Below are 26430 nucleotides of genomic sequence, written 5' to 3' on the forward strand. Positions count from 1 at the left end.
ACAACAAAGAGTAGCCCCTGCTCGCCGCAACTAGAGAAAGTCCATGCGCAACAACGAAGACCCAATGCAGCGATAAATTAATTAATTAATTAATAATAATAAAAAAGAAAGGTATTTAGTTTTTTAAAATGAAGTCTCAAACTTGAGTATGCAATGTTCATGTTTTGCTGCCCAAAACAAAATTTCCTATTCACAGAGAAAGTTTCAAAGATTACTGCAGTAATATGTTCACATAATGCTTTAAAAACTACAATAACCATCTGTTGTGAACCTCCCTCCCAAAAAGTTCAATGTGTTTTTTTTAATTTGGGGGGGGTGGTTCAAATAAGGATTACAATCACTTTATTTTAAATGTAGATTTTCCCTTGGTAGAGAAAAGGACAGAAAAACAAGATCTGTTGAAATGGGCATTAAACTACTTAGATTTGTTTCTAATATCAAAAGATCCATCAATAAGAGATTGGTTAAACTGTCATTCCAAATAGCAGTATGTTACACAGCAGTTAAAAATGATGTATCTCTGGGCTTCCCTGGTGGCGCAGTGGTTGAGAGTCTGCCTGCTAATGCAGGGGACACGGGTTCGAGCCCTGGTCTGGGATGATCCCACATGCCGCGGAGCGACTGGGCCCGTGAGCCACAACTACTGAGCCTGCGCATCTGGAGCCTGTGTTCCTCAACGAGAGAGGCCGCGATAATGAGAGGCCCGCGCACCGCGATGAAGAGTGGCCCCCGCTTGCCACAACTAGAGAAAGCCCTCGCACAGAAACGAAGACCCAACACAGCAAAAATAAATAAATTAATAAACTCCTACCCCCAACAACAACAAAAAAAAAATGATGTATCTCCATATTTCATGACATGGAAAGCCACTTAATATAATAAGTGAAAAACAGTAAGTCACAAAATAACATGATTACAATGATTTTATTATTTAAATTTACATGAGTATGCACACATGCATGCATGGAGATATATCCGGTAAGATACGTCAAAAGGTTTTCAGTGGTTACCTCAGAGTGGTGAGACTAGGGGTAATTATTATATTATTTTGTATTGATTGAACATTTTCACAATGAACAGGTTCATTAGTTAAGAAAAAAAATCTATTTTCATTAAAAAAAAATCTACAATGGTAAATCTGAAACAAAACTAGACACGTTATGTATGAAGTAGAGTAAGTATCAGATGCCTATATTCTAAGCCAAGTCTGAGCTACCATTTGATATTTTAATATGCATTAAAAAGCTTGATTTAATTACATAGCAATAACTCACCACAGTCAGGAATTTTTTAGTTTCATCTTTTTGTAGTGTCCTTTCTTCCTTAATTGTTTCTTTGGCTTCATTTTTTTCTATTACTTGCCTCTGTCCAACCTTTCTTAAGTTTGGACTGGGTCTCTGAAGTCGGCCCCTTACTGGTGGAGCAGTTTGGATAGCGCTTTCCTTCATTTCTTGTTCACAAGTGTTTATATGATAAGTCCTAGAAAAGGGGGCAGGAGAAAAGAGAGAAAGCTTGATTGTAAAAAGATGAAAACTACTATAAAAATATAAAATTTGAATCCAATAAACTCTGTAAAAATATTTTGTACATTAAAGGAAAATTAAATTACTTTCTGATTATACCTCATTTTATAAAAAAAAGTTATTTCAATTCTCAAAAGGTACTGAACTTGTATAAGGTACCTACAATATTCAAATTCATAGTAATAGAAAGCACAATGGTGGCTGCCAGGGACTGGAGGTAGGGGGAATGGGAAGTTATTGTTTAATGGGTACAGAGTTTCAGTTTGGGAAGAAATATGTTCTGGAGATGAATGGTGGTAATGGTGTACAACGATGTGAATGTACTTAATGCCATTGGACTGTACACTTAAAAATGGTTAAAATAGTAAATTTTATGTTATATGTATCTTACTACAATTTTTAAAAAGGTAATGAATACACACCTTATATACATATATTTTTAAATGCATTGCTTTGTATAAGATCTTAAGCAGCTAACAGTGAATATAAGCAGGCAAGTGTTAAAAGGTGTTGAACTCAACCCAATTTTGTATTTTAGGCCATATGAATAAAAATAAGCCAAGTATTCCTGATACTCACTTTCAAAATACATTAACACATTTCTTTAAAAAAAATGAAGAACTATTTGAAATAATTCTCCTATTTTAGATTTCAATAAAACTATCACTGTTTACCCCATAGAGACAACTAATTCCTTTTCCTGGGCTTGTGCAGACTGAGACTCCTCTATAGGTTCACAAGAACTCGAAGGGGAAAGGTTCTTTTCAGTCTGTACATATGGTAATATCACAGCCTCCTCTTGACTGTGATCTGATTTGTCTTTTTCTGTTGATGCCATTAGGGAAGCCACATCCTAGAAGGTAGATTAGAAAAAAAAAATTTCATCGAGGGTTGGTAAAAGTATAGGGAAATAGAAACTTTAATAAACTGTTAGAAAAATAAACTGATATGGTCTTTGTAGACACCAGGACAATATCTATCAAGAATTTTAATTTCCAGCAATTCTACTTCTAGAAATATATCTTATAAAAACACTCAAATAACTATCTAGAAAATTATACACAAGGATATTTATTACAGCAATATAACAGCCCCCCAAAAAAGGAAAGAAAAAGAAAAGGAAAAACAAAAAATTGGAAACAAGACAAATCAGTAGGGAACTGAATAAATTATAATTTCTTTACAATGAAACAGTACAGAGTCATTTAAAAGAAGTTTAATTTCTATATACTGATCCAAAAAGATGTTCATGGACTTCCCTGGTAGCGCAGTGGTTAAGAATCTGCCTGCCAATGCAGGGGACACGGGTTCGAGCCCTAGTCCGGGAAGATCCCACATGCTGCGGAGCAACTAAGCCCGTGTGCCACAATTACTGAGCCCACGACTGCTGAAGCCCATGAGCCTAGAGCCCATGCTCTGCAACAAGAGAAGCAACCGCAATAAGCCCCTGCACCGCAACGAAGAGTAGCCCCCACTCGCCACAACTAGAGAAAGCCCATGTGCATCAACGAACACCCAGCACAGCCATAAATAAATTATTTAAAAAAAAAAAAAGATGTTCACAATACTGTGTTTAGTAGAAAAAACTCAGAAGGCAGGATATGATGCCATTTTTGTAAAACAATGAAAATAAATACCCGCACATTTTATTATTTATATAAATAAGTATCTATACAGAAAAGTTTAGGTGGACATATTCAAAATTGCTAACTTGGGAGGGAGAGATGGACTAACTTGGCAGGGAAAGATGGAATATTATAAAGGACTCTAACTTTTTAGATGATATATTTTTCCCAATTTGCAATTCTTACAATCATTTAAGATAATCAATAAAACGTGATTTTGGGTACTTCCCTGGCAGTCCAGTGGTTAAGACTCTGCGCTTAGGCCTTCCCTGTGGGCACAGTAGTTAAGAATCTGCCTGCCAATGCAGGGGACACGGGTTCAATCCCTGGTCCAGGAAAATCCCACATGCCGCAGAGCAACTAAGCCCGTGCGCCACAACTACTGAGTCCGCGTGCCACAACTACTGAAGCCCGCGCACCTAGAGCCTGTGCTCCGCAACAAGAGAAGCCACCACAATGAGAAGCCCACGCACCACAATGAAGAGTAGCCCCTGCTCACTGCAACTAGAGAAAGCCCACACGCAGCAACGAAGACCCAATGCAACCCAAAAAATAAATTAAAAAAAAAAAAGACTGTGCTTCCACCACAGGGGGCACAGGTTCAATCCCTGGTCAGGGAACTAAGATCCCACATGCCACATGGAATGGCCAAAAAATAAATTAATTAAATTAAATTAAATTAAATTAAATAAATAAATGAAAGTGGTGGGTTTTTTGTTTTTGTTTTTTTTGGCCATGCCTCGCAGCTTGTGGGATTTTAGTTCCCCAACCAAGGACTGAACCCAGGCCCTCGGCAGTGAAAGTGCAGTCCTAACAACTGGACCACCAGGGAATTCCCATGATTTATCCTTTTTAAACGTAAGATTAGGAGGAAAAAGTACAAATGTTCAAGCACAGTAAGAACTGAGCTAAGATGTAAAAGAAGAACTTTAATTCAAAAAAGTACTTCATATGTTTAAACGCTCAACTTATGAGTGTTAACGTTTCATTTCAAGGTTTTTGATGCTGTATCACACATCTTAATCTCTTATAGACCAAGTTAATCAAGTAAATTAAACAATCTCCTTTTAACTCATATCAAGCTTTTAACTTTTTATTTCACCTTCACAACAGAGTGAAGTAAAGATGGACTCTCATTCTCATTTTTCCTGTGAAGAAACTAGTTGCATCATTTGGCTATGGTCACATAATGAATAAAGGTCAGAACTTGAACTAGAGCCTGGGCCTCTTAAAATCCTTTCCATGACACATTTGCCCACCATCAGAGATTCAAGATTCTTACACAAACCACATGGAACAATGAGGTACATTAAGTACAGCACCAATATCACACACAGCAAAAATTACATAAGGAAGTATTTGTGAATTTTTAATTCCAAGTGTTTTACCTTAGTAATTATAATAACTAAAACAGAAAACCTCCATCTTAAATAACACTCACACGTTGAGAAGGGAGAGTTCTCATTTGTTCCCCATTCTGCTGTATCACAACAGTCCCTTTTTTATCAGCTTCCACTTTCTTCCCAGGTGCATGTTTTTCTGCTTCTATAGTCTCTCTTTTTGAAGCTGCTCTTGCTAAGTTTGGTTTTGGTCTTTTGAATCTACTTCTCACAAAAGGTGCTGGTTTCACTTCAAATGGCTTCTGTTCTTGAGGAAGAGATTTGCTTTTGGAACAAGGATTATCAAGCTTTAGGATGAAATGAAGGGGCAGTGGGAGCGGAGTCTTAGCACAACCTTAGAGATTGGCAGTAAATATTTAATTCTAATTCTTAACAGGAAAACAGACCAGACTATTTGGTAGATCCTGAAAAACATGAGTGGTACAATCCAGGTATAAGCCTAGGAATTATATCATCTTCGCACAAAGAAAATACAGGTTTGTCACACCTGTACTGACTTAAAAGTATGTGTTGTACACAATTTTGTATGTTAGTAATTCTCACCATCTACTGTCAGAAGGACCTCAAATCTCTCTCCCAGTCTTCCCCAAACCAGCTTAAAAATTTCAACACTATGCTATAGATGATATGTCTTAAAACCTTATTTAGTTTAACATAATCTGCAAATATAACTTTATATGCTTCCTCTTTACAAGCACACAGACCTATATACTTGTACCTTAAATTAATATCTGAAAACTGCTCTGGAACATCTGGAGATCGCATCCTCTGGTCTTCTATTTTATCAAGTTCAGATGTCTGTGAAGAAATGTTCAAATGACTCAACTGACTTGATATTTCCTTTTCAGAATTTCTTTTTTCTTCTACAGATACATCCACCACGGATTGTACTTCACTGCTAATGTCCTGGAAATAAATCAGCACATATTAAAATATTCCTTAAGCATGTCATACATTTCAAACAAAAGCCTATATTCTTCACACTGTTTTTAAAAAGCCAGAAGTTTGGGGGGTTTTAATTTTTAAGTAAAATAAAATTTAATTTACAAATGCTAAAACACAGAATTTGGAAAACTCTTCTTTCTATATTGCATATTATTATATGTTTTTTCCAAACTACAAATGCCATTACCTACCCAAAAAAAAGTTAGAAAACTGGAAAATGTTAGAATTGCTTCAACTTCAATTAACTGGAAACTTTTAATAAGATGAACGTTTAAAAGTGGAGTGAAGTGGGGTGGGACAGGAAATAAAGAGAAAAACTGATACAGATAGGGTCAAAAGAAATAATTCTAGTGTATGTTCATACTAGAATTAGCACAAATTCAGTCCAATCTCTTGTATTTCTTTTATCTAAGAGTAACTTTAAACTGACATTAAGAACAGTAACTTTTCTACAATTATAAAATGTTTTCAATTATTAAAAAAAAAGAATATATAATTTCTTTAAGGTCCTGAAACACAGAATTTAGGGCTGGGAAAGACATTATGCTTTTAGAGACTTTTAATGTTGTTGGACTTAAGGGCAATAATCCTGGAATTATTTTGATATTTTTCTCTCTGAAAAAGTATTCAAAAAAATATTTTTAAAGGACAGAAAACTACATACTTTAATATTTAGTGAAGGCACAGCACTGCAGTCACCACTACCCCTCTGCAATGAATCTGACTCAGTTTGTCTTGAGGTCCCAGTCTCCTCTGGTTCATTTTCCCTTAGAGAAATGTCTATTTTTCCAGTTTTTTCCAAATCTGCCACCTTTTCCTCAGAAGCACTGATCTCTTCTGATCGGCTTTTCCTAAAGGAAATTACTCTTCCAGTTTCTTTCAAATCTGCCTCTGTTTCCTCAATGGCAGTCATCTTTCCTGATACCTTTTCCATCAGGGAAATGTCTCTTTTTCCAGTTTCTTCCAAATCAATCTCCCTTTCCCCTGTGGCACTGATCCCCACTGGTACCTTTTCCCTTGGGGAAATTTCTATTCCAATTTTGTTCAAATCTGTCTCCATTTCATCACCTATAGTTTTGAGCTCTGAGGACTTCTTTTGTGTAGTTATTTCTCTTCTTTCAGTTTCTTCTAAATCTGTCTCTACTTCCTCAGCGGCATCAATCATCTCCGGTATCTTCTCCCTTAGGGAAATCTCTCTTCCAGTTTCTTTCAAACCTGTCTTCACTTCACCAATAGTATCGACCTCCTCTGGGGCATTTTCCTGTAGGGATATTTCTCTTCGTTCAGTCTCTTCCAAATCTGTCTCTCTTTCCTCAGTGGCATGAGTCACCTTTGTTATCTTCTCCCTTGGGAAAATCTCTCTTCCAGTCTCTCTCAAATCTGTCTCCATTTCCACAGTGACATCAATCATTCCTGGTATTTTCTCCCTGGGAGAGATATCTTTCCTTTCAGTTTCTTTTAAATCTGACTCCATTTCCTTAGCAGTATTAGTCTCCACAGGTACCTTTTCCCTTGGTGAGGTTTCCAATCTTGCAGTTTCTCTCAAAGCTGTTGTCATCTCCTCAGAGGCAAGAACCTCCTTTGGTACCTCTTCTTCCTTTGAGAAAATTTCTCTTCTTCCAGTTCTTCTTCTTATATTTGGCTTTGGTTTCTGAAATCGAGTCTTCAGAATTTGAACTTGTTTATTTGCTTTATTATCCTCTTGAATACTATTAAAAAAAAAAAAGATACACAATCAAATTGTAAACTAGACTGCCAACTGAAGAGATATGGTTGAGAAATCACTACTGAAAAACCAGGAATTCTCTAATTAAAAAAAAAAAAATTAATGAAGCACCAAGAATCTCTGGGCAAAATTTAAAAATTAAAGTAGAGAAAAAATTCTATCCTTGGATATTACAGTAAATTTTTTAAAAAATTAAATATATTTATTATATAGAGACGTATATACAGAGAAATCTATCAATAAGGTCAATTAGAGTAGCAGCTAATCAGGCCTAAATAGTCTCTTTCTAATTGTCATCCACATCATCCTTGGCAAATACTGGCTGAGAAAGACTCTCCAAGTCCTCTACATCGGGGCTAGACCAATCTGTGGCTGCTATTCCTATCTTTTTGCTCCTACTCTCCTTTATCCAGACATATGTCTTGCTGTAAGAGTTAAAGAACTCATTTATATGGCCAGAACTAACCAGGATCTCAAATAGCTGGGTGGAGGTATAATTTGAATAAGGTACAGTCTTATGACTAAAAACTAGGTCTGCCCCTCCTCACTTTTTAAAAACAATTAAAAATGAGATTTCCTGTACAGTCACTTCTCTAAAAGCTTGTGATTTCATAATACATTGTGGGAATGAAAGAAAAGAGTAAATAAACAACAGTCTGTTTTTGCAGTCTGTTGAATGCTACTGGGCACACAACAATCACTATCTAGTATAAGCACCTTGTTCTTCAAAAAAGCAGCAGCATGCTCTGCTTTGTGCTTTATCATAATAATAGAGTAAAACCAATAAAAATATACAAATGAATGAAAGAGCACTTAGTGACTGGTTAAGATTTTGACCTCTGAGGCCCTTTTCTTGGGTAGATATTTCTCTTCTTTCAGTTTCTTACATAGCATCTTGAACAGTTCAGTGTTTGAGACTGGGGAGGAGGGAAACTGCCTACTGGATATAAACAGGAATATGATTTGATAAAACACAGAATCTTAGAATTGTTTCTGTGAATACTGGAGATTCAAAGGCCAGAAAGGTCACTGCCTTTGGAGAGGAAAGTTGTTGATATCAGACTGGATATGAGTTATGAACAATCCAGCAGGGTTCTAAAACCCAAAGGCCACTCAGGGAAAACTTGGTTTTCTACTAAGCCACATGAAAATGGAGTCTGGTTTAAACTAAAAAAATACAAACAAAATATCCAAATTGTGAGCTATCTGTAATTAATATTTGTATCAGAGATATGCAACAATGCAATAATGCAGTTGTACAGGCTTCTACCCAGAGTTTGTGTGGCAGAGAAGTAAAATAGGTTGGGGGTTAGGGAGGGGGTACAAAGGAATAGAGAAAGAAGAGAGGAATAAAGGAATTTTTCTGTCTTCTAATAAAGATCTTTTGAGTAGTTCAGGAAACCTAGCTTTCACTCTCAGGTTAGGTAGTATTTAAACAGGCTCATACAGCTGTAATAAAGTATACAATAGGCCAGACTTTAAATGTAAAGATTGGTAAAATATAAATCATTGTTGAAACTAGATAGTAGGTACATGGGAGTCTGTTATTCTGTTCTCAGTACTTCTGTGCATTGAATATTCCCAAAAGAAAAAAAGTTTTAAAAGCACACTAATAATTCCGCTGATCTGGTTTAATAGCCTGCAGAGGGGAAACAACAAATTCAGAGAGCTTTGGCTATGGGAAGTATGAGTTTTACTTAAAATTTACATAAACCTTAAATAAAGGTAATATGTGATCAATCTAATCCCAAAGAAACAAATATTAAGAAAGTAAGTAGCATTTTCACATCTGGATATAAACATGTAATTTACTATGCATGTGAAGTGATAATACTCTCCATGTTAACTCAAGGTCTAATTTGCGATGGGTAAATCAATTCATCAAAACACCAAAAAGTGAGAAATCAACACGAAGGCAATGACATAAACTGCCTTGAAAGGTGAATTTACACTTGTAAATATTATGTAACTTGATATACAGATAACAAAATCAGTCTGATTTGCTATTTTTAAAAAATGATTAAGAATTTCTAAAACTTTACACAGAATTCAACTATTATATCATTAATAAGATGATGCTTACCTCAGACATTCATTAAGAGCCTTGGGCTCATCTGACTGCACATTTTGAAAAGAAGTATCTTTTTTTTCAGATTGTGATGTGATGTCTTCACAATCAAAATTTTTACATGCCTGATCTTCTATTTGTTCAGGAGTCTTAATGACAAACACATTTAAAAAAAAGTTTTAGGTCTCACAATGTAACACACATTTATAAAAGACTTCGTTGAAAATTATGTACGACTTGAGTACAAGGAAAATGGTAAACATTTCAAAATTATAAAATGATATTCAAGAGACACTTTTTTTTGACAGGGGTGTGGAGTGGTGCCACGATGTGCAGCCTGCGGAATCTTACCCGGGCCCCCTGCAGTGGAAGCACGGAGTCCTAACCACTGGACCACCAGGGAATTCCCTAAGGGGCACTTTTTAATGTTTGTTCTTTAGATACAGGAAATTTCACAAGCCACACCTTTTACCTCATCTCAAAGCCCCCATTCTTTTCCTCCTAATCAGAAAGCATGTAACTGCTTCAGTCTGATCTGTTAAAATTATCCCTTGGGGTCTATCTTTCTAAATCTTTTTGATTATTACAATCACATTATAGACCCTGGGACTCATAATAGAAGAAATTCAAATCTCAAATCATGCCAACTCTTACTCTTATCACAAAGACCAGTTACTATGTAAATAATCTAAAATTATCATCTTTGTTGTTGGAATATTTTAGTAGGGAGCTTTTAACATTTTATTTTGTTTAAGTCAGTATTAAAATTCATATACATAGCTATATTTTCAGAAGGGAAGTAGAATTCAAACACCTGCTGAGTGATGGGGGAAGGCAAGTCCAAACATGAGTAAGGTGAAAGCAAGATGATTCATCATATAAATGCTTAAAATCCACAGAGCTGAGAGCTAAGTGCCTTCACAATTAGCAAAGCTGCTGGCTATGAGATTTGGGCATTAAATTTAAAGAACAATATACATAATTGTATACAGTACTGCTGTTTAAAAAGGGGGATGAAAGGAGGCTTATGTATTTGTTTAACAAAAAACTGGAGGGCATCAGAGTACTTACATCTCTATCGATACAGGACTCATTTTCATTCTTTTCTACACCGGCCCCAATTTTTTCCTGTGATGTAACAGTTTCTTTTCTTTCAGCAGCTTTACCTACATTTGGCTTTGGCCTTTGCAATAAGCCCCTCATTAGGCGTGCAGGTCTGAAAGCCTTTAGTTGATCATCTTCCTGCAGACAAATTTTTTCACTCAAACTAGAGTAATTACAAAGGAATAAAATCAATGGTTATTCTGAAGTCACATAATTACTTGTATATTACATACATGCTTGTCTTCAGTATTCTCTTCTCCCAGGTATAAATAAGTAAACCATTTGGAATACAAAATAATTCACAAGACCAAAAGACAACCCTCAGAATGGGAGAAAATATTTGCAAATGATTCACAAGTGTCTTTAAGAACACCCTCAAAGAAACATACACCTCTATACCTTAACCCTCTAGAACAGACATAGCCCTAAAAGCATGACTATAAAAAAAGCATTTTAAAATCAAATTGTCACCACAAAATTGGAAAAATCTATACCTGACAAGCATGGAATACTATTCCCCAGGACACCATTGTGTACACCTCCAGGGCACTGGACACAGATTATGGAATAAACATACAGTCCAGAATCCACTCGTTCAGATTTATATTGGAGCAGGCCTATTCTAGATCTCTACTCCAAGTTAAAGATTCCCCACCGCCCTTTTTCTCTGGTCGCACTGCGCAGCACGCGAGATCTTAGTTCCCCAACCAGGGATCAAACCTGTGGCCCCAGCAGTAGCAGCATGGAGCACTAACCACTGGACCACTAGGGAATTCCCCTAAATATTCCCTTTGGAAACCCCTTGCTATAAATAAAATTATCCAGAAACATACATCTTAACCATTAATTCATCTAACAAGACTTTGTTAAAATCTTGTTAGGAAGTTGAGGGAGAAATGTAATTGCTCACCAGTGGATCCATACTATAATTTATTTCTACAATACCAAGCATAAAGATCATTATTAAAATGTTTCAACAATCCCTATAGTTAAAAATGGACTTAAATACACTAGCTGAAAATAAAATGCAGACATTAAGTAGAAAATAAGTCATTACAATCATTCCTAAGAGTTACTATTTTTATTCTATTTCCTAAATACTTACTTAGATGCAGTATCAGCCTCTGGATTCTCTTTCTCTTTATTCTCCATTCCAGAAATACCAAGTGTATTCATTTTATCCTTTTCCATATGATTCTACGAATTTAATTTTTTATATTTAATCTACTTAACATAAAGTTCAAACTTTGTAATAAATAAATAAATGGAAATTAAAACAATAAAATTTCACTTTTTTGTACTTCTAATTATTAAAAGATAGTTGTTAAAATCATAAAGGCAGATGAGAACCTTTTAAACATATAATCTCATACGTCACTGATAGAAGCACAAATTGGTATATCATTTCTGGAAAGCCTTTTGCCAACATGGATCAAGAACTTTAATAATGTTCATATTCTTTGACCCAGTAATATCATTTCTAAGACTCTACTCTAAGAAAATATCTAGACAAAGATTTAAGTACAAAGTTGTTCACTGGAACATTATGCAAAACAGCAAACACTGTAAACTGACAAAATATCCAATAATAAATAAACGGTTAAATAAATTCAGTTATACCCATTGATAGAATATTATGAAGTCACTAAAAACCATGTTTTCAAAAGATATTTAATGATATGGAAATATATTTATGAAATGTTAAAATACCAGAGAAGGATACAAAAGTGAATTAATACTACTACTCAAGAATGTAAAAGAAAAGCTGGAAGGATATAGTCTAAAAGGTTGGTTGCATGTAGATAATAAAATTAACTTTTGTTTTAACTTTTACATGAATCTGTATTTTCCCAACCTTCTAGAATTTAAAAACATCTCATAAGATTATAATAATATAGTTATATTATTAAGATTAAAAAGATTTCACATAAAAGGAAAAAAGAATAAAATTTTAAAAATTATCTTAGCAAAAATAAAACATTTTTAACAATATAATGCTGGCAAGGATACAAGGAAACAGGAACATTCATTTAATGCTTAAAGCAATGTAAATAGATCCTGGTTTTTTTTTTTTTTTTTTTTTTTTGGTCACGGGGCTTGTGGGATCTTAGTTCCCCGACCAGGGATTGAATCCGGGCCCAGGCAGTAAAAGCGTCCTAACAACTGGACCTCCAGGGAATTCCCAAGATTCCTTTTTTTGACAGTTTGACACTTCCTAACAAGAGCCAAAAAATATTTAAAATACTTTGGCACATTAATCCCACCACCTCTGGAAATTTATTCTTTGCCTATTTACAAAATTGTTTGCTTTTATTTACAAGGATTAAAAAAATGGAAACAACCTAAACATTAGAGAAATGGTTAGGTAAATTTATAATAATGTTAACCTGATGCAGCTATTAAAAAGATCAATTAACCCCAAGAAAGGTAAATAGACAGTTTCAGAGAAAAATGTTTTAAATATTATATATGGCTAAAAACTACAAAAATGTTTACTTCCATAAAAAGAGAAATAAAGTTTATGAAGGACAAACAGAGGAATATTCTGTATATAGATAAGAGGGTTGTGGTTATAATTTTATTATAGCTGGTTTAAAAAATATTTTGAATATTTTATATAAGTAAACAAAAGATATATTTGTTACTGCTAAGGATGTTCGAAATGATATATCCTATATTCTAAAGAAAATGTATACAACATGAGACTAGTAAGACAAATTTAATATTAATGTTTGAAGTTCTCATACCTTGGCTTTACTACTGGTAACATTACTTCGTAATTATAAGTTAAACATTTTTATTCCCAACTATTTAGAAAAAATACTTTATAATTTTAATCTCCCTTAAGTCTCTTACTCCATACCTTTTCAACTGAAGTTTCTGTATGTAAACTCTTGTTCTCTGTATCTGTTTTCCCTTGTGAAAGAACTGATTTCTTCCCAACTGCCCTTGATAAATTGGGTTTAGGTCTCTGGAGTCGTCCTCTTGTCTTTGGTTTAATACTTCCTGTTTGACCAGTTTCCCTAGAAAATTAACATTATTTAAATTGTACCAACATGCAGGCATATTCAAAATAAATTCTGGAAAATTCTTTAAAAATCCATTCACAGCTAGAAAAGAACTCCTTTAAGCTTACTTACAATAAACGTAGCAAAGAAGACTGAACAAGAAGAGCAATGAAGGGTAACTAATTTGTTTCATCAGATGTTAAAAATATACTACTTAGCAGCAATAATTAAAATATTGTGGTACTAACACATGAATAAAAGATAAATGAAACACAAAAGAAAACTGAGATGATGACTCCAAAATACATGATTTTAGTATACAATAAAGTTGTCATTTCAAAATAGAATACGATGACCACAAAAATAATATATTTTTAAAAATAAATGTTAAATTAAATTAACGGTGATGGGAAAACTAGTAATACTGGGAAATAAAATAAAATTAGCTCCATTCCTTGCACTGTACTCACAATATATTCTAAATGAATCAAAGATTTAAGTGAAACCATAGAGAAAACATGAATGAATTCTTTTGTAACTCTGAGGTAGAGTAAGCCTTTCTAAAACTTGATTAAAAGATCAGGAGCCATAAAAGAAAAAAAAAAAAAGGAGAGAGATCTGACAACATAAAAATCAAAAACTTTTACATGTCCAAAACATATGTCAAAAGTCAAACTACAAACCAAGAAAACATGTTTTACAACTCATATCACAAGGCTAATAACCTCTCTAAACTGTAAAGACCTCCTACAGAACAATACCAGTAACTCATTAGAAAACTGGACAAAGGATACGAACTCACAAAAAAACAAAAAAAAATAGGTTTTAAATGTGAAGAGATGCTCAGCTTCACTCCCAGGAAGAAATGTACAAATTAAAAGTAGAGCGAGCTGGACTTCCCTGGCGGTCCAGTGGTTAAGACGCCGTGTTTCCAACGCAGTGGGTGCAGGTTCGATCCCTGGTTGGGGAACTAAGATCCCACATGCCGCACAGCACGGCCAAAAAAGAAAAAAAAGATTGAAAAAAAAAAAAGTAGAGTGAGCAAGCACAAATGTGAAAAGATATTAAGAATCAGAGAATCTAAGGGGAATTATATACTGATGTTCATTGTTCTTTTGACTTTTCCTTAGGTTAGAAAATTTTTAAGTAAGCAACTGAAGGGAAAAAAAAAAAAAGAATTATCTACCCCTGTCAGAAAAGGACTGGGGTATATATACTATACTGTGATATTATTTTATTTTATAATCTATCAAGAGTAGCAAAAATCCAAGTTTGATAACACTGTTGGTAGGGAGCCATTTCTTACACTGTTAGTGGGAATATAAACTAGAGTAACTCCTATGGAGAGCATTTTGGAAGTATCTATCAAAATCATAAATGTATAAATGTACACACACTCACATACAAATGTGTCCTTTGGGCTAGCAATTTCATTTTAGGAACTTTCCCTACAAATAGACTGGCACAAAGGTGAAAGGATAGAGGTATAAGTTTCTAAGCATTGTTTGTAAAAACAACATATATAGCCATCAACAGGGCACCAATAATATAAAGTGTGATTCATCCATACAACAGAACACTATGCAACTATAAAAAGAATAAAGGTCTTTAAGTAAAGATATGACGATATAAGATTAAAAAATTACAAAATGGTATTATACTATGCTACCAGTAGGGTTTTAAAAAGAGTAAGATATATATAAACTTTATGTATTTGTATTAGCTTTAATGTCTTTTTTTTTTAATCTCTGAAAGACTAAGAAATAAATAACACTGGTTACTTGTTAGAGTAAATGGGGACATGACAGGAGGGATACTTCACTCTATACCTTCTTACACTTTTGGATGTTTGAACCACAGGAATATATTGCCTATTCCAAAGACTAGTTTAAATTTTTATTTAAAAAAATAAGTTTGATTCTCTGGGACCTCCCTGGTGGCGCAGTGGTTAAGAATCCACCTGCCAATGCAGGGGACACGGGGTCCAAGACCTGGTCTGGGAAGATCCCACATGCCGCAGAACAACTAAGCCCGTGCTCCACAACTACTGAGCCTGCGCTCTAGAGCCCGCAAGAAACAGCTACTGAGCCCACGTGCCACAACTACTGAAGCCCACATGTCACAACTACTGAAGCCCACATGCCTAGAGCCTGTGCTCCGCAACAACAGAAGCCACCACAATGAGAAGCCCGTGCGCCGTAAGGAAGAGTAGTCCCCGCTCACTGCAACTACAGAAAGCCCATGTGCATCAATGAAAACCCAACGCAGCCAAAAATAAATAAATAAATTTAAAACTCATCTTTAAAAAAAAAAAGTCTGATTCTCAATGTGACTATGCTTTACTGAAAATAAAAATTCATAAACTAAACTTTTAAGCCCATATGAGGAGTTATGGAGGAGATAAAAAGGAAGTCTGAACTTCTGAGATATCTTTTCAAAGGGAGATTCTTGTGGTGCTTTTATTGTTTTTAGTGAAGATATCAATTTAATCAGTATTTTCATACTAGAAAACATAATACATAATCTCTTTAAAGTCATCAATATCAAAATCTACTACTTTGACAACAGGTATGAAAAATAACTCAAACCAAGTAAAAGTTAAATCTCATAGCAAATATTTGGCTTCCAAATTATTTTAGAATTTCATCATAAGTTACCAGTTTGCTATAACTTGTATCACTAAGATAATCTTTCTATAATGAAATATAAAGTGAAAAACCTTAATGTCACTAAGACCACAGTACAATTACATATTAAATGGTCTACAGTCCTCTCCTAATTCCTAAAGGAAGCAACATTATTATCATTTTTTAAATGATAATAAATTATCAAAATTTTGAAAACAAATTTCAAAATCCTACCATGTAAAATACTTACAGTGCTTTATCTTTTAGGTCAACATTTCCTTCTTCTGTACAACTACTCGCAGCATTATTCACCTCACACAATGCTCTAATTCCACCTTCTGATGAAGGCAAATATGAAGTGCTTGATTCTGAAGTCTCAGTTGCTACTGATACGGCATCTTGTTGACTACTATGGAAATGAAAATATATCAGGGGAAAAGAACCCTTAGTAATTCACATTTTATACTAATTATTTAAAAGATTTTTTAAAAATATACAAAGCCAAAACTCTGGAAGATGATCCTTCATATCACGGAATAATCAAAATGGATATTTTGGTTTCTCTATGATCCTCCTTGCACCATGTTAATAAAACACTGTATCTTAGGAGATAATAACAGTCACAAATGAACAGGGAAAGTGCTCAAGAAGTCACAAAATGAAAAACTCATAACTACATGGGGTTCACAAATCAAATGTATGTGTAAAATCATAGTAATGTTTAGGAATTATCTTTCATTAAAATTTTGTATTGTCAGTCTTTGCTTTGCATGGCACTGTGTTACCCAAGAGCCATGGAAATCGAAGACACAGTTGCAACATGCACAAGTTGCAGTTAATGCTGTAGCGTGCAAAGAGAGGACTGCTGTATTAGGAAGTACTTCAACTAGCAATAATATAAATGATGGCCATGTACTAACGAGCACTCAGTTTCAACGCAAATTCACATTCAGCCATGCTTTGTTTTTTTGTTCTTTTTTTCTACTGGGTGTTTGTCTTTTCCCAGCGCTCTTTCTATATTCTTTTTTGGCTAGATGCTACATATAAAACCTCCCAATCAATAGCTTGCCTTTTACTTTCTTCATGGAGCCTTTTGTCAACAGAAGTATTTAATTTTACTGCAGTTGAATTTATCAATTTCATCCTTTAAAGTTTGTGCTTTTTATGTCTTAAGAAATCCTTGACATCACAAAATTATTTTTCTACATTTTCTCCTAAAAGTTTTAAAGATTTGCTTTATATATGTAGCCTTTAATCTATGAGGAGGTTAGTGCATAGGGTAAAATAGGGATCTACTATTATCTTTTTCATATCTAAGCACCATTTAATGAATGGTTAATTCAATCTTTCCCACTAATTTCTAATGCTACCTCTGCCATCTAAATGATGCCTAAATTTCTCTTCCTAGATTCTACATCCAATTTTCCTCTCAGTCCATTTGTCTGGCCTTTTCCAGTACCACACTCTTTTAATTACTCTAGCTTTAGAATAAGAATCAGTTCACTGTTTTACAAAACCAACTGGTATTTTAACAGTCATTACAAGGTAGCTTTCCCCCCTAAAAAAAGTCATCAGTATTGTTTTGTGCATAGTCTATGAAATGAGTTGTGTCTCTGAGGTCAGAATTTAGATGTCTGTCACCCAGCAAGTTAAGGGCCTGAGGTCTATGGCTTGGCTTCAAAGAAATTATTAATCTTCTGTATTGTATGAATAAATTGGCACAGGTGCATATAGGTATTTTTCTACATGAGAATAAATGGCTTTCATCAAAATTTTCAGAAGAGGGTACATGCCAACCAATGGAACAGAACAGACCCATGCACCCAGTCATATGATCTTTGACAGGGTGCCAAAACTACACAATATGAAAAGGAAAATCTCTTCAGCAAATGATGCTGGGAAAGCTAGATATCCATATGCAAAAAAAGAGAAACTGGACCTTTACCTTATACCATACACAAAAATCAACTCAAAATGGAATAAAGATTTAAAGGTAACACCTTTTATTGTTTTCTTTTTCAGCTATGCCACGTAGCTTGTGGGATCTTAGTTCCCCAACCAGGGATTGAACCCAGGCCCACCGCATTAAAGGTAACGCCTTAAAGTATAAAATTCCTAAAGGAAAACATGGGGGAAAGCTTCATAAGATTGGTATTGGTAATAATTTCTTGGACATGACACAAAAGGCACAGGCAGGAGTAAAAATAGACAAGTGGGACTATATCAAACCAAAAACTTTCTGTACAGCAAAGGAAACAATCAAGAGTCAAAAGGCAACCTATGGAATGGGAGAAAAGATTTGTAAACCATATACTGGATAAGGGCTTAATATCCAAAATATAAAAGGAACACCTAGAACTCAGTAACAGAAAAACAAATAACTCAATTAAAGAACTGGAAAAGGAATTGAATAGACATTTCTCCACAAGAAGACATACAAATGGCCAACAAGTAATATTTAAAGATGCTCAAGGGACTTCCCTGGTGGCGCAATGGTTAAGAATCCGCCTGCCAATGCAGGGGACATGAGTTTGAGCCCTGGTCCAGGAAGATCCCACATGCCGTGGAGCAACTAAGCCCGTGTGCCACAACTACTGAGCCTGTGCTCTAGAGCCTGCAAGCCATAACTGCTGAGCCCACGTGCCGCAGCTACTGAAGCCCACACACCTAGGGTCCGTGCTCTGCAACAAGAGAAGCCACTGCAGTGAGAAGCCCGCACACCACAACGAAGAGTAGCTCCCACCCGCCGCAACTAAAAAAAGCCCATGTGCAGCAACGAAGACCCAACGCAGCCAAAAGTAAATAAATAATAAAATAAAATAAAGATGCTCAACATCACAATCATCAGGGAAATGCAAGTCAAAACCACAGTGAGGTATCACCTCACACCTGTTAGGAACTGTTATACTAACATTACTTTTTAAAAATATATATGTACTTAAAAAAAAGGATTAATTAAAATATATATATTAATTTTTTAGAAAAACAGAAAATAATAAATGCTGGCAAGAGTATGGAAAAACTGGAATTCTTATGAACTGTGGGTAGGAATGTAAAATGCAGCCACAATGAAAAACAGTATGGAGGCTCTTCAAAAAATTTAAAACAGAATTATCATATGATCCAGCAATTTCCCTTCTGGGTATTTACCCAGAAGAACTGAAAACAGGGTCTCAAAGAAATATCTTCAGTTCCATGTTTATTGCAGCATTATTCATAATAGCCAAGAGATGGAAACAACCTAAACGTCCATTGACAGATAAATGAATAAACAAAATGTGCTATATACTTACAATGGAATATTATTCAACCATAAAAACAGAAATCCTTCATATGCTACAACATGGATGAACTTTGAAAACATCATGCTAGGTGAAATAAGCCACTCATAGAAGGATAAATATTTATGATTCCACTTACATGAAGTATCTAAAGTAACCAAACTCATAGAAAGTAGAATGGTGGTTACCAGGGGCTGGGGTAAGGAGGAAATAAAGAGTTACTGTTCAAAAGATACAGAGTTTCAGCCATGCAAGATGAAAATGTTCTAGAGATTTGCTGTACAACACTGTGCTCATAGTTAACAACACTGTACATTTTAAAAACTCGTAAGAAGAGCAGATCTCATGTTATGTGTTTTTTACCACAAGTAAAAACAAACAAACAAAAAAACCTCAGCAGGATACATCACATTCAAATTGCTGAAAACCAAAAATCAAGAGAAAATCTTTATAGAAAATGATAAACCCATGCAAACATTAACCACAAGAAAGCTGTAGTGGCATCGCAATCATCAGAACAAACAGCAATACCAGAATGATATCACACAAATGATAAAAGGGTGATTTCACCAAGAAGATATAACAATCCTAGACATGTATACACCTAACAAAAGAGCTTCAAAAGACATGAAGAAAAACAAATAGAACTGAAAAGAGAAATAAGCAAATTCACAATTACAGGTGGAGATTTCCCACTCCTTTGGTAACTGATAGAAGATGTAGACAAAGTGAGTAAAGATACATAAAATACCTTGGTGAAAGAGCAGGGTCAGTTCTTTTCTCAGCCTTTTCATTAGAGGATAGATCCACAATGTCATCTGTGTTCTGTACACAGGGAAGCTTTTGTTCCTTATTGCTTTCATCTTCATTTATCTCAGGACTTAAAGACAGGCATTTATCTATTAATACAAAATGCATATTATTATAAAAATGATAGCAAAAACATATATATTTAAAGCACAAAGGAATTTACATATAACACTGTAATGTAATGATTAAGAAATTATCCCAAAGTCCAATTTCTTAAAAGTTGAGCTATTCTGCTTTATATGTAATGTCTTTACTAGTAAGCCACAAAGAGCATATTATGATGCTTATAAATCACACTATGCTATCTATCAGGGTTCACTTACTAAAATCTTATTGGTGAAGTTAAACCACATAAAACTTAAATTTTACAGAAAGGTTGTTCTGATCTGTTACTATTTTTTCTCCTCTCTTTAATTGGTTATCTGCTTTAAGTAATCTATATGTGAATTCTTCAAGAAAGAGACCGAGACTTCCCTAAACTCTTAGCTCTCATTCCCTAGTGACTCACAAGTGTCAAAATGTCTGTATACTAGGGAGCTTTAAAAAAGAAAAATGAGGGCTTCCCTGGTGGCGCAGCGGTTGGGGGTCCGCCTGCCGATGCAGGGGACATGGGTTCATGCCCCGGTCTGGGAGGATCCCACATACCGCGGAGCGGCTGGGCCCGTGAGCCATGGCCGCTGAGCCTGCGCGTCCGGAGCCTGTGCTCTGCAATGGGAGAGGCCACAGCAGTGAGAGGCCCGCGTACCGCAAAAAAAAAAAAAAAAGAAAAGAAAAATGAGAGGAATACTTATTCTAGTACCTTTTATACAAATTAAACAACTTATTTTGGGTTCATAGAAGTGCTCTGTAGAGACAGAACATGAAAACCTGTGATTTATTAACAGACACAATACACGTTTAATTATATGCACGTGACTTAGAATAATTGTTAATGTGAACACACAGGAGGTAACACATCTCAGAGACAAACTTGAGAGAAATATCTCCCCATTTCACACTTTTTTTAATAAATGTTTTTTCTTTAAATTAAAAGTAAAAGGGTTTAACCCAGTACCATGAATACAGAACCAATTAATAAGCATTATTAGTTGCTACTATCCAGAAGAAAAGTAGTTAACTTATACATCATATTAGTGTACGTGTCTTCACAAGTAATATAGGAGCTATTAACATATGTAATACACTTACTTTTGTGGTTTTCTCCTTTAGAAGAGCCTGGCTGAACAGTGGCATTTCCTGAAAGATTTACCTCTTGTTCACTACTTTCATCCTGATTCTTTCTTCTCCTTTTCTTTTGATTTATATCTTGTTCTAATGCATTCTGTTCTGAATCCTGTCCTGATAAAGTCAGAGACTGTTCTTCTTCTTCAACTGTCTGAGCATCCTTTTGAGATCCTTCTGTGTCTGAAATTCTAGTGCTCACAGACTCATCTGGATTATCATTCACTCTTTCACTGGAGACTTTTTTCACTTAAAGTAAGAGAAATTGTTATAAATATAAAAACAGCCTACAGAAAAATTCTTAAAGGTGGAGAAGATAAACACATAAGGATGTCTGAGCGAAAATTTAAAGACAACCTAAACTGTCCAATAGAGAATGACTAAATAAGTTATAATACATTTATGCTATAGAAATCCATGCAGCAAATAACAATGAGGTAGGTTTGTATGTAGTCATGTACAAGCTTTCAAAAAATATTGTTGCCTTAAAAAAAAAATCAAGTTGCAGAACAATATACACAGTATCACCACACTTTTATTTTAAGAAAAACAATTACATGTACTCTAAGACACATACACATTTATAGGCATAGAAAAGAGTTTACTAACAATCATCCCTAAGAAAGCTAAGACTTTGAGGGCAGGGTACAAGAGAGAGTTCAAGTATTTTATTTTCTGTATCCTTTGTTTTTCAATGAACAACCTTATTAACAAATATTTTTAAACAATTTCTAGTGCCTTTTTTGAAGGCATATTAATAGTTAACTTTATCAAAAGATGAAAATAATGAATTACATTTTAAAAAACAAAATGTTATTTATTTTTATTCAAAAAAAGTCAAAACAAGATTTTAAAACTAAGAAAATATGCTGGATTTATTCCTTATCAGAATAATAATCAGCAATTTTTAAATTCTGAGACTTGTAACAAAGTACCTGAAAAGTTCTCACATTAAATAAGACACAGTGAGTTACTTATGCTAACACTGTAACATAATAACCACAAGATTAGTGATAGATTAACATATCTATTTTAATTTCCCAGGGCTATGTAAGTTAAAAAAATGACTAAAGAATGAAATAACTTTGCAGTTATCAATACTACTTTTAAAAAGATAGGGGCACTATGCTCTAGAAAAAGAAGTTCTATATTGGCTCTGTGCAGAAGGAGTTAACAAAGCCGGCCTCACTGCTCTCCTTTGAAAGGCCTGCTTCAAAGGTTGGCCCTCAGCTTCCCTGGTGGCGCAGTGGTTGGGAGTCCGCCTGCCGATGCAGGGGACACGGGTTTGTGCCCTGGTCCGGGAGGATCCCACTTACCGCGGAGCGGCTGGGCCCGTGAGCCATGGCCGCTGAGCCTGCGCATCTGGAGCCTGTGCTCCGCAACAGGAGAAGCCATAGCAGTGAGAGGCCCGCATACAGCAAAAAAAAAAAAAAAAAAAAAAGTTTAAAAAATGTGGCCCTTGGGCTGCGTCTGTAAACTTGGGTTTGGGGAGAGTTCCCACCAGCCTAACTGACAAAAGTGGCTCGCTATACCTAAATTGTTTAAATAAACAATGTGGTTTATGCTGAACAAATGCTTTCCTTTTGGGGGTTTTGAATTCTGGTACATTCCAGGAAGAAGGTGTCTACATGACCAACCTCTAATAAAAATCTTGGGTGCTGAGTTTCTAACAAGCTTCCCTGGTAGACAGCTTTTTACACCTCATTCCTACTTGTTGTTGGGGAATTAAGCACATCCTGTGTGACTCTACTGGGAGACGACTCTTGGAAGCTTTACTTCTTTTCCCTAGACTTTGACCTATGTGCCTTTCCCTTTGCCAATTTTGCTCTGTATACTTTCATTGTAATAAATCTCAGTTGTCTGTACAACTATATGCTGAATCCTATGAGTCCTAGCAAATAATTGAACCTGGGGGTGCTCTTGGGGTCCCCCTACACAGGCTCTCACAGTCCTAGCTTGAATCCTGCCTCTACCACTGCTAACACTGTGAGATCTTAGGAAAAAATGACTTAGGATCTCTGAGGTTATTTCTGGGTTATTAAAACAAAAGGAATGGGGCTGGAATGTATAACTAATATATAAGGTTCCCTGTAGTTCAAAGATTCTTCAAATTATGTGATTATAGCTAAACAATGTCCTCAGATCAGAATTCAAATAGTTAAGAAAATATAAGCCTAAAAATAGAAATACTCACATATGAACAATTTCCTACCTGGTACAAGTCAACATTAACACTCAGAAATAAGGTGGGCTTTGAGTCACAAGCCCAAAGTATTAGAGTTCCTTTTTTTTTTTTTTTTTAGACTTTTGTGCCAGATTTGTTTTACAGAGAAAAATGATAATAAGTAACCAAACATGACACCCCAATATTCTGATGCTCCTTTATTAGCTACAACTATGCCCTCAATGCAAGAAAGATGTCAAATAACCCAGCCATCCAATTATAAAATTTAAAAGGGAGCTGCTGTTTGGGGCCAGATAACTAGAAGATTGAAGAAAAATCAATTCCCTCCAATTGGATGTCCTGATGATCTCAACTACCTGAACTACATATGAACACCCTAAGACTTGAGGGACAATATTGCAAGCCTATTATTATTAAGTAAAATAACACACTTTCTTTTAAATAAATACCTTTTACATTTTTCCGTGATTTAGAGGACTTCTTCTCCTTTAAAGTCTGATTTTTAACAGATTTTTGTTTTCTTTTCTCTTCTTCAGCAAGAACTTTCTGAAGCAAATGAGCAAAAAAATCGAAGTCAAAAGGGCGCTTTTCCTCTGTTTAAAAAAAAAAAAAGAAACTTCAAGTTTTTATTTTAAAAAAAGGAAAAGAACTTTCAAGTTTTAATTTTTCTTAAGTATAATATCAAAAGCGAATGGGCTTAGCAGCAGAACGGACAAAGAACTTTAATCACTGTAGTACAGTCACATAACAGAACATCACTGAGCAATAAAAAGGAACAAACTATATTAGTTTAAAAAATAAAGAAAAGGAACTACTGATACAAGCAATAATACAGGTGAATCTCAAAAACATGCTGAGTGAAAGAAGCCAAACACAAATGAGTATATACTGTATGATTCTATGAATAAGACGTTCTAGAACAAGATAAACTAACCTATGATGATTCAAATGAAAATAGTCGCCTGGGTCAGGATTAGGAGTGGAGATTGACTAGAAAGGGAAAGAAGTGGCCTCGCTAGAGTGATGAAAATGTTCCATGGCTTGTTTTGTGTGGTGGTTACACAGGTGTACTCTTTGTCAAAACTCAAACTATAAATTGCACTGTCCATAATTATAAATACGCTTTTTTAAAAGGCTAGGATGATTAAGAAGTCTTCAAAAGCCTATCCACCACTTTATGTCCTCACTTTATTACAATTCTTTCACTATTAACTCTTACTCTTCCAAATATCAGCGAAGAGGATAGTAAATGAGTATTGATCAGGACCACTCTCACTAAATACCTATTAACAGTATTATATCAGAAAGAGTAATCTATGAACAAACCAGAATGAATCCACTCCAGGAGTCAATCCTTGCCTCAGCTCTGTGTCTACAAATACAGTGAATACAGAGAAGTGAATACAGGGAAAATGGTGCTCTATATACATAAGCTCCAAGATTGTTCTGATTACAAGATGATCACAAGATGGCCTCAGAAAAAGAGGTATATACCAAAACAAAAGTAAATTAGCCTCAGGAAACTAAGCCCAAACCTGAGATTCTTGAAAGCCCTATTTTATTGTGGACCCAGCTTTTTATCTGTTCTGACCTTCCACACAAATGATTCTGAAAAACACAGCACTAAAATAATCCATAAAGTTCTCAGAGGAATTAAAAATATAAGTTCTAAAAAACACCATTTGGGTTTTTTTGTGTTTGTGTTTTAACAATTTCCACTACAAAGCATCAAACAGTGAATTTTAAAGGTTCTATTATAATGGTTTTAACAATGGTTCCACACCCCATAAAGACAGTTTATAGATTTATGGACTCTTTTCTGATTATAATTCATTAAACATAACGAAAAGTTTCAAGACCACTTCTCTAAAATGGAGAGGGTTGAGGACTAAAATATTCCAGATATTCCAGAAGCCACTCCTAGAAGTGGTTTTCCTGAGGACTCAATACCACATTTGTAAGGTATAGGGTCCACTCATCTACCTTTGTGTCTACTCATAAAATAAATGTACATGCTATACAATCTAAGTACCTCTCTTTAGAATTTTTTTCTAAGATTAGCACTATGGCAAATGAACACTGAATACACTTATTAATCATGAAACGTTGGTAACTATATTCCAAACAAAGAATACAGGAACTACTTTAAATAGTACATTTAATTCTGTTTTTCTTTACAGATCCCTTGATGTAGTTCTCTGGACTTAAAAAGAAACAACGTTCATTTTAATGAGGTTATTAGATAAAAGCCGAAAGGTATACATCATTTCTTCAAATCAGGTCTAAATTCAAACGTCACCTATTCAGGCACTTCCTGGTGGCACAGTGGTTAAGAATCTGCCTGCCAATGCAGGGGACACGGGTTCGAGCCCTGGTCCGGGAAGATCCCACATGCTGTGGAGCAGCTAAGCCCGTGCGCCACAACTACTGAGCCTGTGCTCTAGAGCCCACGAGCCACAACTACTGAGCCTGCGAGCCACAACTACTGAAGCCCGTGCACCTAGAGCCCGTGCTCCGCAACAAGAGAAGCGACCGCAGTGAGACGCCAGCGCACCACAACAAAGAGTAGCCCCCACTCGCCGCAACTAGAGAAAAGCCCGTGCGCAGCATCGAAGACCCAATGCAGCCAAAAATAAATAAATAAAACAAATAAATCTATTTAAAAAAAAAATCACGTCTTCAGACAGAACTTCCCTTAATACCCAATCTAAACACCCACCCCCTAACTCCCTCTTTTTTCTTCTTAGAAATTAATCACTATCTGAAATTATCCTGCTTACCAATTATATTCCTCCTCCACCCAATTAGACTTAAGGCTCTAAAAGCAGGATTCTCCATCTGCCCTGTTCACCATGATATCCTCAATGCCTACAACAGTGACTAGCACACAGCAGGTGGTCTGTATTA

General features: G+C 35.2%; 1 protein-coding gene across 4 annotated transcripts in view; it reads right to left on the bottom strand.

Moving 5' to 3' along the window:
- The window catches only part of BDP1 (BDP1 general transcription factor IIIB subunit), an 85295-nt gene that overhangs the window by 38853 nt on the left and 20012 nt on the right, over window positions 1-26430 (bottom strand). For 3 of the 4 annotated variants that reach the window (XM_024756176.1, XM_024756174.1, XM_024756177.1), the window contains exons 9-21: window positions 23973-24116; window positions 21306-21587; window positions 20059-20206; window positions 16277-16435; window positions 13255-13414; window positions 11497-11588; window positions 10359-10554; window positions 9303-9436; window positions 6158-7202; window positions 5267-5454; window positions 4590-4812; window positions 2198-2376; window positions 1275-1479 (exon numbers count right to left, since the gene is read on the bottom strand). In XM_024756176.1, the coding sequence (XP_024611944.1) occupies window positions 1275-1479; window positions 2198-2376; window positions 4590-4812; window positions 5267-5454; window positions 6158-7202; window positions 9303-9436; window positions 10359-10554; window positions 11497-11588; window positions 13255-13414; window positions 16277-16435; window positions 20059-20206; window positions 21306-21587; window positions 23973-24116 (3155 nt within the window). The remainder of the gene's footprint in view (window positions 1-1274; window positions 1480-2197; window positions 2377-4589; window positions 4813-5266; window positions 5455-6157; window positions 7203-9302; window positions 9437-10358; window positions 10555-11496; window positions 11589-13254; window positions 13415-16276; window positions 16436-20058; window positions 20207-21305; window positions 21588-23972; window positions 24117-26430) is intronic. The other variant, XM_024756175.1, reaches the window with a different exon arrangement.

This window comes from Neophocaena asiaeorientalis, unplaced genomic scaffold (assembly GCF_003031525.2).
Source record: "Neophocaena asiaeorientalis asiaeorientalis breed wild unplaced genomic scaffold, Neophocaena_asiaeorientalis_V1.1 scaffold376, whole genome shotgun sequence".
Lineage (NCBI taxonomy): Eukaryota > Metazoa > Chordata > Mammalia > Artiodactyla > Phocoenidae > Neophocaena > Neophocaena asiaeorientalis.